Here is a 17,278-nt window from a genome sequence, read left to right as displayed (position 1 = left end):
AGAAGTCTCTAATTATCCTTTGAATTTCTGCAGTATCAGTTGTAATGTCTTTTTATCAATACAGCCACTCTGTGTCTTTAGATTGAAGAGTTTAGTTCATTTACATTCAGTGTTATTACTGATAAGTGAGGACTTACTCCTGCCATTCTGTTATTTGTTTTCTGGTTGTTTCGTGATATTCTCTTCTTTCCTTCCTTCCTGTCTTCCTTTTTGTGAAGGTGATTTTCTCTGGTGGTATGTTTTAACTTCTTGCTTCTTATTTTGTGTGTATCTGTTGTATGCTTTTTGGTTTGAGGTTACTTGAGGCTTGTGAGTAATATCTTATAGCCTGTTATTTTAAACTGATGACAGCTTGACATTGATTACAAAAATAAACACAGAAAACTAATAAAAACTAGATTTCACTTCCTCCCTCTACTTTTAACTTTTTTTTATATTTATGTATTATTATACTATCTGTGTCTTAAAAAGTTGTCATAGTTATTTTTCATTGGTTTGTCTCAAGATATGAGTAGTTTTCACACCACAGTTATAGTGTTAATAATATTCTTTGTTTTTCTGTGTACTTGCTATTACCAATGAGTTTTGTACCGTCAGATGATTTTTATTGCTCATCGATGTCCTTTTCTTTCAGACTGAAGAACTCCCTTTAACATTTATTATAGAACAGGACTGGTATGGATGAATTCGCTTAGCTTTTGTTTGTCTGGAAACGTTTATTTCTCTTTCATGTTTGAAGAATATTTTCACTGGATATGTTATTCTAGGATAAGTTGTTTTTTGTTTTTTGTTTTCTGTCAGCATTTAAAATATATCCTGTCACTCTCCTGACCTGTAAGGTTTCCACTGAGAAGCCTATTGCCAGATATATTGGAGCTTCATTATGTGTTATTTGTTTCTCTTCTCCTGCTGCTTTTAGGATCCTTTCTTTATCCTTGACCTTAGAGAGTTTGATTATTAAATATTTTGAGATAGTCTTATTTGGGATAAATCTGCTTGGTGTTCTATAATCTTCTTGTGCTTGAATATTGATATCTTTAGGTTTGGGATGTTCTCTATTATTATCACTTTGAATAAACTTTCTACCCTTATCTCTCATTCTACCTCCTCTTTAAGGCCAGTAACTTTTAAATTTGGCCTTTTGAGGCTATTTTCTAGATTTTATAGACATTTGTCATTTCTTTTGTGTTATTTTTGTCTCCTCTAACCGTATTTTCAAATAGACAAATTTTCAAGTGTCTTCTAGCTCACTGATTCTTTCTTCCGCATGATCAATTCTGCTGTTAAGATACTCTCATGCATTCTTCAATATGTCAATGCATTTTTCAACTCCAGAATTTCTACTTGATTATTTTTAATTCTTTCAACAGCTTTGTTAAATTTACCTGATAGGATTCTGAATTCCTTCTCTGGGTTACCTTGAATTTTGTTGAGTTTCCTTGAAACAGCTATCTTGAATTCTGTGTCTGAAAGGGCACATATCTCTGTGTCTTCAGGATTGGCCCCTGGTGCCTTGTTATCTATTTTATTTAATTTCTTTGAGGCAGGGTCTCACTGTGTTGTGCACGCTGGCATGATTGTGGCTCACTGTAGTCTCCACCTCCTGGGCTCAAGTCATCCTCTCACATCAGCCGTCCAAGTAGCTGGTGGCTGGTACTACAGGCACAAACCACCACACACAGCTAATTTTTGTATTTTTGTAGAGACAGCGTTTCACTGTTGCCCAGGCTGTTCTCAAACTCCTGAGCTCAAGTGACATCCAGCCTCAGCCTCCCAAAGTGCTAGGATTATAGGAGTGAGCCACTGTGCTCGGCCCTGGTGCCTTATTTAGTTCGTTTGGTGAGGTCATGTTTTTCTGGATGGTCTTGATTCTTGTGAATGTTCATCGGTGTCCAGACATTGAAAAATTAGGTATTCTTTATAGTCTTTGCAGTGTGGGCTTATTTGTAGCCATCCTTCTTGGAAAAGCTTTCCAGGTATTTGAAGGGACTTGGGTATTGTAATCTAAGTTTTTGGTCACTGCAGCTGTATCTATATTAGGGGACACCCGAAACCCCATAATGCTGTGGTTCTTGCAGACTTGTAGATGTGTGCCACCTTGGTGGTCTTGGATAAGATCTGGAAGAATTCTCTGGAGCATCAGGCAGAGACTCTTGTTCCCTTCCCTTGCTTTCTCCCGAACAACTGGAGTCTCTCTCTTTGTCCTGAGCTTCCTGGAGGTGGGAGAGGGGTGTCACAAGCACCCCTGTGGCCACCATCACTGGGACTGCACTGGGTTAGACCTGAAGTTATGGTACTGCATCTTGCCCAAGGCCCACGGTAACCACTGCCTAGCTACCGTCTATGTTTGCTCAAGGCCCTGGTCCTCTACAATCAGCAGGTGGCAAAGCCAACCCAGCTTTTGTTCTTCCCTTCAGAGTGGCAAATTCTCCCTGAGTTGGGGTGTGTCCAGAGATGCCATCTGGGAGCCAGGGCCTGGAGCTAGAAACTGTAGGAATCTACCTGTGGCTAAACTGGCACCCAAGCCACAAGACAAAGTCCTTCAAGGCCCAAGATCTCTTCAGTCAGCTTGTGGTGAATGCTGCCATGCCTGGGACTTTCCCTTCAGGGCACTGGACTCCTGTCTGGCCCAGCGAAGGTTCAACAATGCTGTCTAAGAGCCAAGTCCTGCAATCTGGGGCCCCAAGAGCCCACTTAGTACTATACCCAACAGTGGCTGAGGTTGTACCTTGTTTTTTGGTTTTTATGAAGGCACTTTTTTGTGTGGATAGTTGCTTAATTTGGTGTTCCTGTGAGGAGGACAATCAGTGGAGAATTCTGTTCAGCCATCTTGCTCCACCTCCTGTGTATGAATTTCTGTGGCCATATACTTCAAGGTATTTTGGGATTCTTTCTGCTTTTCTGAATATCTGGAAACTTATAAACTGAGGAGAAACGTATTTATCATTTAAAAAATACTATCTTCCTGCCATGTTAAGTGCTATGCAGAACTGGCTGGAATAGAAATTCCTATTCTACTGACTTTCTAGAGTAGAAAATTGGACAGAGTCCCTTACAGTATGTGGTAAATGTGGCATGAATGATAAAAAGAAAATGCTCTAGTATGGAGAGGTTATCACTACTGAATAACAGTCAGAGGACGTGAAGGAGAGCCTGGGCCTGGGCAGAATGGGTAGAATTTTGATAGCTGATAACATTCCAGGCAGATATCAGGAAGTTTTAAAACCAAATTAATTTGAGCATGAAGTTTACATTGGAAAGATAAAGCTATATCTTGGCTTTGAATGCCATACTGAGAAGTCTAGTCATTTGACAGATAACAAAATTCAATCACTTTATTGGTAAATATTTTTTCAGCTATCCATTTAATCTCCCAAATGTAGTTTTATAAAAACTGTTTGGTATTTTTATGATATGTTTCTCTCTGAAACTGATATATGCATTTGTGTGTCTATTACCTTTCTTTGAAGCATTAATAAAACTTATAAACTATGTCAAATCATTCAAAAGGTATTTGCTAGATGGCCTAAAAGATCACCTCTACCTTTTGTCATTTTTCTAGGTAGAGAATTTTAGGGAGGGAGAAACAGCTACTTATTTCCACCGAAAACTGCCTGTTAGCCTTCCTTCATGAATGTTGTCTAACCTGCTTAAAAAAGAATTTGATGAGACACAGTAATGAAAGAGCTCAAAGTTACATTATTTTGTATAAAGAAAGCAAACAGTATATTTCAAATACTTTCCATGCTTTATTAAAATTATGAACTTTTGAAGGAAGCCTAAATTTATAACAGATATAGCAAATGTTAATTGTTTCAGTACTTGTTTTTTAATATGGCTAAGTAAAGAAAAAAACATGATATTTCACATGTAATATATAAACAAATTATATAGTTCATATTCAAAGTATGATAAATTTGTGCTAACAAGTCAAGAAACTTTAAGGCAGCTTAGTAATGGAAAATAGATGTAATGATGCTTCCAGGTGACCTCTTAAAAACCCGAGTCTTATCTTGTCACTGTCATGTGTAGGCCTCACACATTAACCTCAAAATAAACCATGATTAAGGGCTTCTAGGATCACTTTGATCTTGCTCTTTCAGCCTGATCCAGTGCTATGCAGACCCTTAATCTCCCTTTCCCTATAATCACACTGGACTTTTTTCAGTCCCTTCAAGTAATGTGCTCACTTAGGCCTGGAGGCCTTTGTGTGTCCCATCCCTTTCTCTCAGCCAGGAATATTCTAGTCTCTCCCTTTGGTCGACTGACTTCTATATATTTGTTTCATCTCATTTTAAATAATCAGCTAATCAGAAAGTCTCCCACTCTACATTCTCCCCTCTCAGAGCACCTCGTAATTTTCTCTGACAGTAGTTTCCACATCATTTTTATTTATGTTTGTTTTTCTCATTAAGCTAAATTCCTTAACAGGAATAGTGTCTACTGGTACAGATTATTTATAAAGTATACATATTCTAAACTTCAATAGTTGTGAAATTACCTTTAAATAGATTGTATCACTTTTTACTGTGTATAGGAGGGCCTGTTTTCCCACAGTCTTACCTCTTTACATAATGTCAATTTTGAAAAAAAAACTTATTTTTAAAATCTGTAACTGTTTTTAGTGAGCTCAAATATCTTTTTAGACATTTATTGGCCAATGGCATTTTTTCTGTGTTCCCATTTTTCTGTTGATTTGTAAGAGCTCATCACATACTAAGGATGAATCTTTGTCATATAAATTATAAATATTTTTTCACATTTTTGTCTGTGTGCTAGATGGCTTCTCTGCCTTGAGTTTTATATCCCTAAAAACCCTTCTCTACTCTGTGCCCCAGAATGTTCTTCTAAATATCCTGCTCAGTTCTCTTATGCTTTCCAGGCTGTGAACATGCTATTTCACCTGACTAAAACAGTGGTTTCAGCTTCTTAAAAATTTCATGAATATTATAGAATATTGTGATTCCTTAGGAACTACTGATTCTAAAGAGTCTTCTCTTTAACCCTTTTATGCCTTTTATAATCAGAATTGCTTATTTATCGCATTACTGGACTGAAATTTTAAGACTGACAATTCCTTGTCTTCTCTCCCTGCCCTCTATAGGGATTATGGGGTCCTTACACCTAGCACAGTACTGGCAAATAGTGTGCTGTTTGTTTGTTTTTAAATTATTCTATTTTTAAATTTTTATTTATTTATTTAGAGACCAGGTTATGAGACTGGCTAATGTTTGTATTTTTGGTAGAGACGGGGTTTCACCATATTGCCAAAACTGGTCTTAAACTCTGGGACTCAAGTGATCTACCTGCCTTAGCCTCCCAAAGTGCTGGCATTGCAGGCCTGAGCCACTGTGCCCCGCCAGCAGATAGTGTGCTCCTCATAATCAAGTATGGAGTTAATCAATCATGACTGCTCTAGAGTACTCTTATAGGAAAGAACTGGCACTTTGTGACATTTGTAGCCTTTTTTGCTTCCTCTGATTTTTCACTATATTTTAGATAATGAGATAATTGATCTTGATGAGTAAGCCAGAGGAATATAGCCCTGTTCTTTTAGGACCACAAAGTTTGTCTGATCTTTTGTGGACTTTTAAATAATGCTTATTCTTTTTTGTGCACCAAGTAATGAAGTGATGAGAGAGTGAATCTAAAAAGTAAGGAAAAGTTCAGGGTATGGAAATAGCTATTCAGTGACTTTGTATTTTTACTTGTGTTCTTAAGAACCTTTATTCATGTAATGCAAAGTAATTTGTGTTGAAGTTGAACTTGTGAGAAAATATATAGTACTTAATGCATTCTCATTTGGAATATGTGATCTGTAGAAATCGAAATATGTTTATTTATTTTACTGTTTTTATAGGAGGTTCGTAAAGTGAATGAAAGCATCAAATATAATCACCCATTGAGAAAATGTGTTGATACAATACTTAAAAAGGTAATGAAATCATTTTATCTGTTTCCTTTTGAAATACACACTTATATATTATACTAAAAGTACCAGAAAAGTATGAAAACAGCCTATAGCTGAGGTCTTAAACTCATTTTCATAGAAATATTAACCAAATACCATTTGTACTTTGAATTTTTTTTTAATTACTGCAAGTTTAACACTAATTATTGGCAGTACTTTCTGTTGAAATATGGAGATAGAGGTTGACTAATATATAAGGATTGTCATGACAATGATGGAAATAAACCTTTAAACTGTCATTGTATATGTTCACTAAAGGCATATCTCCTGTAAAAATAAACTAAAGCCTCAGTAATATCTTACAATCAGCTACCTACACGTTATTTTACAAATATTTTCATTAATATATTCATGACATATATCATAAAATGAGTGATGTTAGCATAGGTATTTAGTAAACCATATAGTTAAGGTTTTGATGCATTGGTATTGAATTAGTGGTATTTATATACTTCCAAAAATGGTTATTTGCAGTTCCCCAACTGTCTTCTAAACCCACAGAATGATAGAAATATTTATTTTCCTATATTTTAAATCTGTTATACTGATTCTTGCCTAGTGTTCTGTTTGGCTAAGATAATATTCATTGGAATCACTTTTCTAACTATTTATCTCACATTTGCTACTTTTTGAGAACTACTAAGAGAGGTTAACTAAGTTTCCCAAGTTCATATAGGTAATAAATGAATAGTAGTATAGAAGATGACTTTAAATTCATGTATTTATTTCTCTGTGCTATGCCTTTCAAAAATTCAGCATCTTGGATTTGTCATGATTTTGCTTCATTCTTTAGCTAGAAAAATAATTTATCCTACTTAGAATAATCCTCTCAAATACTAGTTGCTTCCTGTAGGTAAGTTCCCCTGCCTATAGCCATCTATATCTATCTAGTATATATGAACACACAGATTAATATTATAGAGGTGAGAAGAAACTCAGTACACCTTTTAAGACATTTTCAAGAAAATATCAGCAGATGAAGTCTAACTAGAGATGACAATAAAGTAGGAAGATGTTTTTGAAAAAATTAGAACTGCTCAAGAATGAAAGATTTTTAATAAAAATAAATTTTTATCTTTTTACAATTAAGATTTTTAAAAGTCTACTTTTTTTTTTTTTTTTTTTTAGTGCCCTACAGAGTATCAGGAAAAAATGGGGAGAAACATGGATGATTATGAAGATTTTGATGAAAAGCATAATATTTACCCAAGTGAAAAAAGTCTGGTAAAACTGCATAAACAGGTAACTTTGTTAATTGTAAGTATTTTACTTAATGATGATTTTAATTAGACTTATAATCATTGCTCATATAAAAGGAATGTTTAGTGAATGTGTATTGAAACTTCCTTTCATCCTGTCCTTATTATTCTTTGAAATATTTTATCTCTGTGTATACCAGCAGGGGTACTATTGGCATTTGAGGAGGGAGAATTCTTCACTGAGCATAACTGTTACATTATATAAAACTATTACATCATTTTAGAACCTTAATATTCTCAGCCTGACCCAGTAAATGCCCTAGCACTTTCCCGTTGTTGTGACAATCAAAACATGCTCCCTAGTGGAGAACTGAACCACTGTTGGATCAGAACACTGCCAGGTCTACCCCCATTCTCTTTTTTAGGTGATTTATTCAGTTCAGAGACACCGTCGAACTCAAGTACAATGGCAGATTCTTTTGGAACAAGCATTTTATCTAGAAGATGTAGCAAAAAATGAAACTAGTGCTACTCGTCAGTTTGTTCACACCTTTCAATCTCCAGAGCCAGAAAATCGATTTATCCAATATTTTTATAATCCTACATTTGGTATGTAATTTAATATAAATTTCAAACTGTAATGATGAAAAGTTGTCTGTAGAAAAAAATTATGTGTTTTCACCAATGCAAAATTTTGTACCATGTGATATTAAGTATCTGGTAACATTTCCCCAAAATAACTGTTTTACTTATCATATAACATATAATCATTAGTTTCCACTGTTACTTCACAAATAATTAAAATTCTATAAAACAATGTATACATCAAGCATATTTTGTATAATGCATAATACAATTATGTATTGCTTAATGACTGGGATTACTCTGAGAAATGTGTTGTTAGGCAATTTCATCATTGCATGTGCATCATAGAGTACATACTAAACCTAGATGGTATAGCCCACTACACATGTAGGCAATATGGTATGGCATATCACTTCTAGGCTACAAACCTATACAGTATGTCACTGTACTGAATAATGTAGGCAGTTGTAGCACAGTGGTAAGTATTTGTGTATATAAACATAGAAAAGATAATAGTAAAAATGCAGTATTGTAATTTTATGGGATCACCATTGTATATGCAGTCCATCATTGACTGGAATGTTGTTATGTGACACATGACTGTACTTAAAATAGTTAGAATTGTAAGTAATTTTACATCACAAGCTTGAGTCCCTTCTTCAGTCTTGACATACTACTGAAATATTCCCCTAAATAGTCCTCTTTGATTATTTACATTTATTAGTCTTATTATAAAACCTATACTCTGTAGTTATCATTTTTCTCCTTTTTGATAATTTATGGCAGTCCCTTCAAGTGTTGTCAAATTTAGTGTGAAGAAACTTAATGCAAGTACAAAAGTGTCATAGTATTAAAACTTCTATTTACCTTATTTATTCAAATAAATGGTTATATTCACTTGATTCTCCTTTGCATGTTTGGTTTTCAGTATGAAGACTTAATGGCTATAACAAACATCTCAGAAAACTTTAACAAAAATGCTTCGTAATTAAATGAAGGAATGATGTGGTATCTGTTTTCATTCATTCAACAAATATTTGGGTACATTAGTGCTATGTATTGTTGGGTGCTTGGTAGCTTGGTACATATCAATTTAAAAAGACAGAAATTCCTACCCTTGTGGAGTGAGGAAAACAGACAATAAACATATAAAGGCGTAAAGATGCTGAATAGGCAGTTGATTATAGAAATTGAAATTCAAGGGAGAAGTCTGAACTACAGATATGAATTAGAGTACCATCAATGTATAGTGAACCATGGGGTCAGGGTAAAATCAATAAAGAAGTATTGAGATAGAGAAAAGAGAAAAGTCTGAGGACCAAGTCTGAGGCACTCCAGAATTTAGAGATTAGGTGGATGAGAAGTAACCGGCAGAAAAGATTAGAAAAGGAGGGGCCAGTGAGACAGGAAAATTAGGACAATGAAGTGTTTTGAGGAAGAGAGTATATAAAGTACCTTTTCAAATGTTGCACATAGATTAAGGATCATAAATATTAAGACTTCACCATTGGATTTTAGAGAAGTGAGGGGAGAGGATAAAGAAACCTGACTGAAATTTAAAAGAAATAGGAAGAGGAGCAATTGGAGACAGACTAGAAAACTCTTAACAATGTTTTCCTTATAAAAGGGAACAGATGAAAGGGGTAGTAGCTGACAGAGGATTGGGGGCATAGTCAAGAGAAATTATCACATGTAATTAGTAAATGATATAATAGAATTTGAGGCCAGGCACGGTGGTTCACACCTGTAATCCCAGCACTCTGGGAGGCCGAGGCGGGCAGATCACAAGGTCAAGAGATTGAGACCATCCTGGCCAACATGGTGAAAACCCTTCTCTACTAAAAATACGAAAATTAGCTGGGCGTGGTGGCACATGCCTGTAGTCCCAGCTACTTGGGAGGCTGAGGCAGGAGAATCGCTTGAACCCGGGAGGCGGAGGTTGCAGTGAGCCGAGATTGTGCCACTGCACTCCAGTCTGGCAACAGAGTGAGACTTGGTCTCAAATAAAAGAAAAAAAGAAAAAAATGAGAATTTGATAAGACAATAGAGAATTTCTAGGACAATGTTCCTGACTAGTAGAGATGAGGTAGGAAATAGTGAACAATGAAGAGAATGGTGGAGGTAAGGCACAGATGTAACTAGCTGAGAAGTTGTAGTGGTAGAAACTTGGGAAAATTCTCCTCTGATCGCTTTGTTTTCTCAATGAAATGTGGAGAGTAAGTATAGAAGAGGAGATTTTAGAGATTTGAGGAGGGAAGAGAAGGTGCAAAATAGTTACCTAGCAGAGTGGGCATCGGAGAAGATTGGCGAATTATAGTAGGCTAGCGAGACAGTACTGAGGACCCACTTGAAGCTAGTGATTAAGAATTTAAAGTGAGGCCAGTCAACGAGGTTGGGTGTCTTTCTCCTGCAGTGTGCAGCTGTGTGGATGCAGGCTCAGAGTAGCCAGGGAGTTGGATTTAACTAGGTGTGGTTTAGCTTAACAGGTACAGTGGAGCAAAATGGGGCAAAGTAAGTGTGATACTGTCCTCAAAGACTGGAATCTGAGCTGCATGAGGAAGGAAGGGCATCAAAGTGTTAAATAACAGTAGAAATGTGATAGAATAAATTGATTTTTCGTCCAGCTATGGCCAGTCAGTGGAGTTGAAATACTGTACTAGATGAAGGTATTGTTTGGAGACATGGATGCTGGAATGCGATTATATGGAAGGGCTGGAGATGCTGATAATAAAAGGTTTAAGCATCACTGTAGCAACAAGTAATTGAGGTAGGATGGAGGGAAAGTTCATTAGAGAGGAGGTCAAGGAAATGAGAGACAAGGGTATTGAAAGGGGAATCATTTATGTGGGTATTGAAATCACTAGGAATTATGATAAGAGGAAAGTTGTAAAGAATTACAGTGAACCAGAAGCTCAACTATTCAATAAATGAAGTAAAAATACAGCTTTTTAATTTATTGAGCTTTCTTTTTTAAATTTTTCTTTATACCTAAATTCAGACTTAAAACCAAAATGGTGCTGAGTGTGGTGGCTTACACCTATAATCCTAACACTTTGGGACGCTAAGGTGGGTGGATCACGAGGTCAGGAGATCGAGACCATCCTGCCTAACACAGTGAAACACCATCTCTACTAAAAATACAAAAAATTAGCTGGGCGTGGTAGCACGCATCTAATAAAAATACAAAAAATTAGCTGGGCGTGGTGGCACTCGCCTGTAGTTCCAGCTATTTGGGAGGCTGAAGCAGGAGAATTGCTTGAACCCTGGAGTCAGAGGTTGCAGTGAGCCGAGATCACACCACTGCACTCCAGCCTGGGCAACAGAGCAAGACTCTGTCTCAAAACAAAATAAGATAAAACAAAACAGTACAAAATATTCCCATATACCCTTCAACTAGGCTCTCCAATGTTAACATTTTGCCATATTGATTTGCTTTATCTGTATGTATTTTTTCTTACTATTTTAGAGTTGTATCCAGACATGATGCCTCCTTGTTCCTAAATGTTTCTGTGTATACTTTCTAAAAATAAAGATATTTTCTTACATAGGCAAATACAGCCATCAAAATAAAAAATTAATATTTATACTGTACTATTATTTACAGACCTTATTCAGATTTTGCTATAATTATCCCAATAATATTTTTTGTAAAAAATCCCAGATCATGCATCGCATTCAGTTGTTATGTCTCCTTAGTTTCCTCTCATCTGACACAGTTTCTCAGTCTTTGTGTTTTATGATATATCAGAAAATGTTTTTGGGGGTATAGGCCAGTTTTTTGTTGAATGTCCCTGAATTTGATGTTTCTTTAAAATTAGATGCAGGTTCTGCATTTTTCGTAAGAATACCACAGCAGCAATGTCATGTTCCTATCAGTACATCACAACAGGAGACACACGATGTCAGTTTGTCCCATCATGGGTGATCATCTGGTTAGGGTGGTATCTGCCTGGTTTCTCTGCCATTAAATTGTTGTTTTTCTCTTTGAAATTAAGTATCTTATTGGGAGATATTTTGAAACAATGTAAATACCCCATTACTCTTTTATAGTTTTCCTAATCATTTTTTTCTTTTATCTTCTAGAATGGTACTGGGAATGTCTTTTGCGACCATGGTTTTACAAGATACTTGCTGTGGTTCTGTCCATCTTCTCCGTGATTGTTGTGTGGTCAGAGTGCACATTCTTTAGCACTACTCCTGTCTTATCCCTCTTTGCGGTCTTCATACAGCTGGCAGAAAAAACATATAATTATATTTATATCGAGGTCAGTTTATTTTGTGTCTGTCGTAAATAGATGTCACTTCGTAGTATAATCCTTAACTATTTCCTCCATGTATTTCTTCTAGTAAAAATGAAAGCCATGAAGTTTTCTGCAGTGTTGTTATTCATACTTCCAGAAATGTGCTTCATTATTTTACCCACGCTATAGAAACTAATAACTATTTGAGGAGAGATGAAAAGTTGCAAGGTAGTGCAAAAATCTGAGAATCTTTTTTTTTTTTTGGAGGCAGAATGTTGCTGTGTCACCCAAGTTGGAGTGTGGTGGCGTGAACATGGCTCACTGCAGCCTCGATTTTCCAGGCTCAAGAGATCCTCTCACTTTAGCCTCCCAAGTAGCTGGGCCTACAGCCATGCACCACCATCCCCTGCTAATTTTTGTATTTTTTTGTAGAGTCAGGGTTTGCCATGTTGCCCAGGCTGGTCTGGAACTCTTGCACTCAAGTGATCCTCCTGCTTCAGCCTCCCAAAGTGCTGGGATTATAGACGTGAACCATCACACTTGGCCCTGGGAATACTTTGATTATATTTATGCCAGTAAAGCTACATAACTTGTAGGCCTCATGTGAGGAGTTGCCAAGGGAATGGGAAAACATGCTCACATTTGAAGGTAGATTCGAAACTTTTGGATCTAGGATGTTAAACAGTTTGAAATGTAGGTTTTTTCATTATCTTAATGGGTGATTTAAAAATTCTCTATTACTGTATTTCAATTATAGAGCATCAATAAATGTTAGAAATGGAGGCTAGACAGGGCGTGGTGGCTGTAATCCCAGCTCTTTGGGAGACAGAGGCGGGTGGATCTTTGAGACCAGCATGGCAAACATGGTGAAACTCTGTCTCTACTAAAAATACAAAAATTAGCTGGGCATGGTGGCACATGCCTGTAATCCCAGCTACTCAGGAGGCTGAGGCAGGAGAATCACTTGAACCCAGAAGGTAGAGGTTTCAGTGAGCCGAGTTTGCACCACTGCACTCCAGCCTGGGCTACAGGGCCGAGACTCCGTCTCAAAAAAAAAGAAAAAAAAAAAATGAAGGATAATGCTTGTAATTGTTAAGTGCTAAAGTCTGTTTGTTTTAAACAAACTGCTTTGTTTTTGTTTTTTTCCAGATTGCTTGCTTCCTTTCCATCTTCTTCCTGAGTATCTGTGTTTATTCTACTGTGTTCAGGATTCGTGTATTTAACTATTATTACTTGGCTTCACATCACCAGACTGATGCTTATAGCCTTCTTTTCAGTGGCATGTAAGTCGGATTATGTTTAGAAACAAGAGAAATGTCATCAATGAGTGTATTCTTATGGATCTTTTATTTTTGCTTACAGGTGTTCCGCTAACATCTATATTTCTATCAGCTAATTGATTAGGTTTAAATATTAAATTGATGTTTGTTGATTGCCAGCTAACTCCTGCTTGAGTTTTAAGGTTAAAGTAGGTGTGCTGGGTTAGGCTAGAAGGCAGAAGAAACATACTTAGTGAGCCTGGATTTACCAACCAGAGATTAGCAAGTAGTAGAAACAATGGAGAATTTAGAGACTAAGTCAGACCTAGCTGGTGTCCTAAGATTCAGTGGTCTGTCACTGAGTTGAGGAGGACCGAGAAAACCAACAAGAACAATTTTCCTGAGGAATTTAGAGAGGATTTAGAGAGATATCTTCAAGTTGGGTGAGATTGTACAATCTATTAGTTGTTCTTATTGTTAAATGAGGTATTTATAAAGGATGAACTTAGATAATTTTGTAGAGGAGTTGACATCTAAAGTATTTTTAAGCATCTTTTTTGTTGTTTTTCAAATAATTATGGACTCACAGGAAGTTGCAAATATAGTACAAAAAGTCCTATGTAACCTTCACTCTACCCCCAGTGATATCAAAACCGGGAAATGAGAGTAAAACATTACTGTTAACTATATACTACAGACTTTAGTTCTCACCATTTTTTTAATCCTTCATTCATTTGTGTGTGTGTGTGTGTATGGATTCCTGTAGGCACCAACACAATCAAGATTCAGAACAGTTCTGTCACCACAAAAGAATTCTCTCATATTATGTTTTTTTTTATTCATACCCACACTTTATTCTCCCCAGCCCCAATTATCCAAGTGGGTTTGTAAGGCATTCTTTTTATTTAGACAGAATTGAACAACTTTATGTCTGTGCTTGTCAGAATGACATATGTTGATACAACTTCAGTTCTTTTATGTACTGAATACAATTCACCTTGAGGATGTTACTGTCCTTGTCATGCTGTGAGATGGATTTTACGGATGACTTAGTTGTAGGAGATGCATGGAAAGGCACTCCACAATTTGTGGGGATAAAGCAATGGCAGAAACCATAAAAGCAAGGAGTTTGAGGCTGTAGTCATGTAGGCATTGATGTGGCAATCTTCAGAATACCTCCCAAGTAAGTGAGGGCAGGTCACATTAAGAATTCAATGTATATATAAAGCAAATAGATGAAAATTTTAGCTATAATTATCTGAAATGTTTTTAATACATCTCAGTATAATATAAAATGTGTTTTGCTGCTTTACTTTTTATATACATATTTTTAAATGTTTGTTGCAGGCTATTTTGCCGTTTGACACCTCCTTTATGTCTTAATTTCTTGGGTTTGACCCATATGGATTCATCTATCTCTCACAAGAATACTCAGCCAACTGCTTACACATCTGTAAGTATGGTCAGAAAATGGAATTCCTTAGTTTCACTATCTATATGAGTTGCTGTTATTGTGAAATTTCTTTTAATGCCAGCAGAAAAGTTCCATAGTGTTACTGGTAAAATTTTCTCTTAAAGATTGTATATGTATTACTATTGACTAGATAAAAGTGATTTTGCTTCTTTTATGATAAAAATGTTTTTTGGTTCATATAGGTTGTCTAACTGAGCAGTATCAAAAGAATTGACCTATACTAATATTAACTTTATATTTATAGTCAATGTATATGATAATTTTGAGTAATAATTACATTAATTTTCCTTAAGAGAAAACCTCAATAAAAAGCAGATTTTAAAAAATAAGTCCATTTACTGCTTTTCTTCTACTTTTTAAAAAGTTCAAATGGATTGGCATGACTGGTTATAGGCAAATTTTCTAATGAAGGAAAGGAATGGAAATTATAGAGCTATTCCAATTTAACTTACTTTTTTCTTGTTCTTCAGATTATGGGTTCCATGAAAGTTTTATCCTTTATTGCAGATGGATTCTATATATATTATCCTATGTTGGTGGTAATTCTCTGCATTGCTACTTATTTTAGGTAAGAAACTTAACATTATTTTTTCTTTTGCTCTTAAATCTGGATATCCTTTCTCTTTAAAACTCTTTTCAATGTTTACTGATTGAGTTTCAATTTGTTTTATTGTGGCTTTGGAGAAGCTGGGGATAGTTCAAAGGAACTACTGGAGTGATCAGGTGCTATTCTCCCTCTAAAAAATTTAAAGAAGAAAGAGGTAGAGTTATTATTCTATTATAATAAATAATATTATTTTAACATTATTCTATTTAGGCTAAAAAATGATAGGATTAATTACAGAGTGTTAACTCTTAAGTCCTGGCCTTTGACACTGACAGCTAGCATAGCCTGCAAAACACCCTTCTGTCCAGCTTTTTTCTAATGACATAAATTAGCCTTGGAGCTTTCCAATCATTATTGCTGGGTGTCTAGATGCTTCAGACCATGGCCAGAACAAAGGGTCAGTTGAGGACCAATTGTAATCAAGCTGTACATTAAGACTAGAGGAGAAATTTTCTCCTGTGTCAGAAAGCACATGGAATGCTCTTTTCATGGAATTAGAATGAATGGTAGAATCTAGGCAGGAGTGAGATTCAAAAGGGTTTAAACGATAGGTGTACTTGGCTTCTAGCATCTGTCTTTCCTTCTTTTTATATGTCAGGCCTCCTCATCCTGTACTCTGCCCTCTTTCATTGCTTAAGTGCTCCATGACATACCCAAAATACCAGTTTTTCAAAAACACTTAAAAATGTTCATTGCTTACTCTTCTGAGAAAAATAAATTTTATCTACTTACTTTATTTAAATCTTCCAATACCATTTTATCTACTAACATTACAGTAATGAGTAAACAGATATTGTTTAAAATACATTCTCTATTGAATTTTTAAAAATATATTTTACTTTCTCATAAGTAAAATAACTAAAAGATTATAACTTCAAATTGTAGCAGGACGAGCCGCAGACAAGAACCCCTCAGACACCGAGTTGTAGAAGGAAAGGGCTTTATTCAGCTGGGAGCATCGGTGGACTCACGTCTCCAAAAACCGAGCTCCCCGAGTGAGCAATTCTTGTCCCTTTTAAGGGCTTACAACTCTAAGGGGATCTGCGTGAGGGTTGTGATGACTGAACAAGCAGGGAGTACGTGACTGGGGACTGTACGCACTGAACGGAACAGAACAGGACAGAGATTTTCACGATGCTTTTCCATACAATGTCTGAAATCTATAGATAACACAAGCAGTTAGGCCAGGGGCTGATGTTTAACTACCAGTCCCAGGGCGTGGTGCTGGGCTATCTGCCAGTGGATTCCATTTCTGCCCTTTAGTTTTTACTTCTTCTTTCTTTATAGGCAGAAATAGGGCATAAGACAATATGAGGGGTGTTCTCCTCCCTTAAAATAATACTTTTAATATGAACTGATAGTGAATCTAATATTTTGAGTGTTTTCTTTAGGTGGAGAAGACAGTAACAGATCTACAGTGTGAAAATGATGTATTAAAAGAAGAGTCTAGTCACACTTTGTGTGCCTAAAACTATGTTTTTATTATGTGCTTAATCATTTGAAAAGTTAATAAAGTGGAACATTAAGAACTTGTAATATATAAATTTTTTTAATGTTAGCAGTTATGTTGGCAAGATTAGCATTTCTTCTTACCTTGTTAGATGGTTATATGGATCAAGTGATATGGGGCAGAATAATGCTCTGTCAACTATAAAATCTTAGCTATAAGGAATCACTATGTCTACAGAAAGGAAAATTGTTAAACTTAAATATAATCATTAAAAGTGTCTTTCTAATCAGGATAAACTTTGAGTGCCATTTTGTCTTTAAGGGGAAAAAAAGTTAATTTTCAGATTAACTCACAGAATAGATGTTCTGTTATAGAACACCCGAAGCAATGCCTTACTGACATTTCAATGATAGGTTGACTTGATAAGTTCATTTTCATTTGAAATGCTGCCAGAATTAGTCTAATTCCCATGCTATTAGCAATGCAGCCACA

The 17,278-nt window shown here is 35.8% G+C and overlaps 1 protein-coding gene across 3 annotated transcripts in view; it reads left to right on the top strand.

Annotated features, from left to right (window-relative positions):
• Positions 1-17,278, top strand: part of LMBRD2 (LMBR1 domain containing 2) — a 61,787-nt gene that overhangs the window by 30,525 nt on the left and 13,984 nt on the right. For all 3 annotated transcript variants that reach the window (XM_009208271.4, XM_021939286.2, XM_009208272.4), the window contains 7 exons: positions 5,861-5,935; positions 7,100-7,213; positions 7,596-7,779; positions 11,839-12,020; positions 13,146-13,279; positions 14,603-14,708; positions 15,200-15,297. In XM_009208271.4, coding sequence (XP_009206535.1) covers positions 5,861-5,935; positions 7,100-7,213; positions 7,596-7,779; positions 11,839-12,020; positions 13,146-13,279; positions 14,603-14,708; positions 15,200-15,297 — 893 coding nt within the window. The remainder of the gene's footprint in view (positions 1-5,860; positions 5,936-7,099; positions 7,214-7,595; positions 7,780-11,838; positions 12,021-13,145; positions 13,280-14,602; positions 14,709-15,199; positions 15,298-17,278) is intronic.

Source organism: Papio anubis, chromosome 5, assembly GCF_008728515.1.
Source record: "Papio anubis isolate 15944 chromosome 5, Panubis1.0, whole genome shotgun sequence".
Taxonomy (NCBI): Eukaryota; Metazoa; Chordata; class Mammalia; order Primates; family Cercopithecidae; genus Papio; species Papio anubis.
This window is presented reverse-complemented; position numbering and strand designations above follow the sequence as displayed.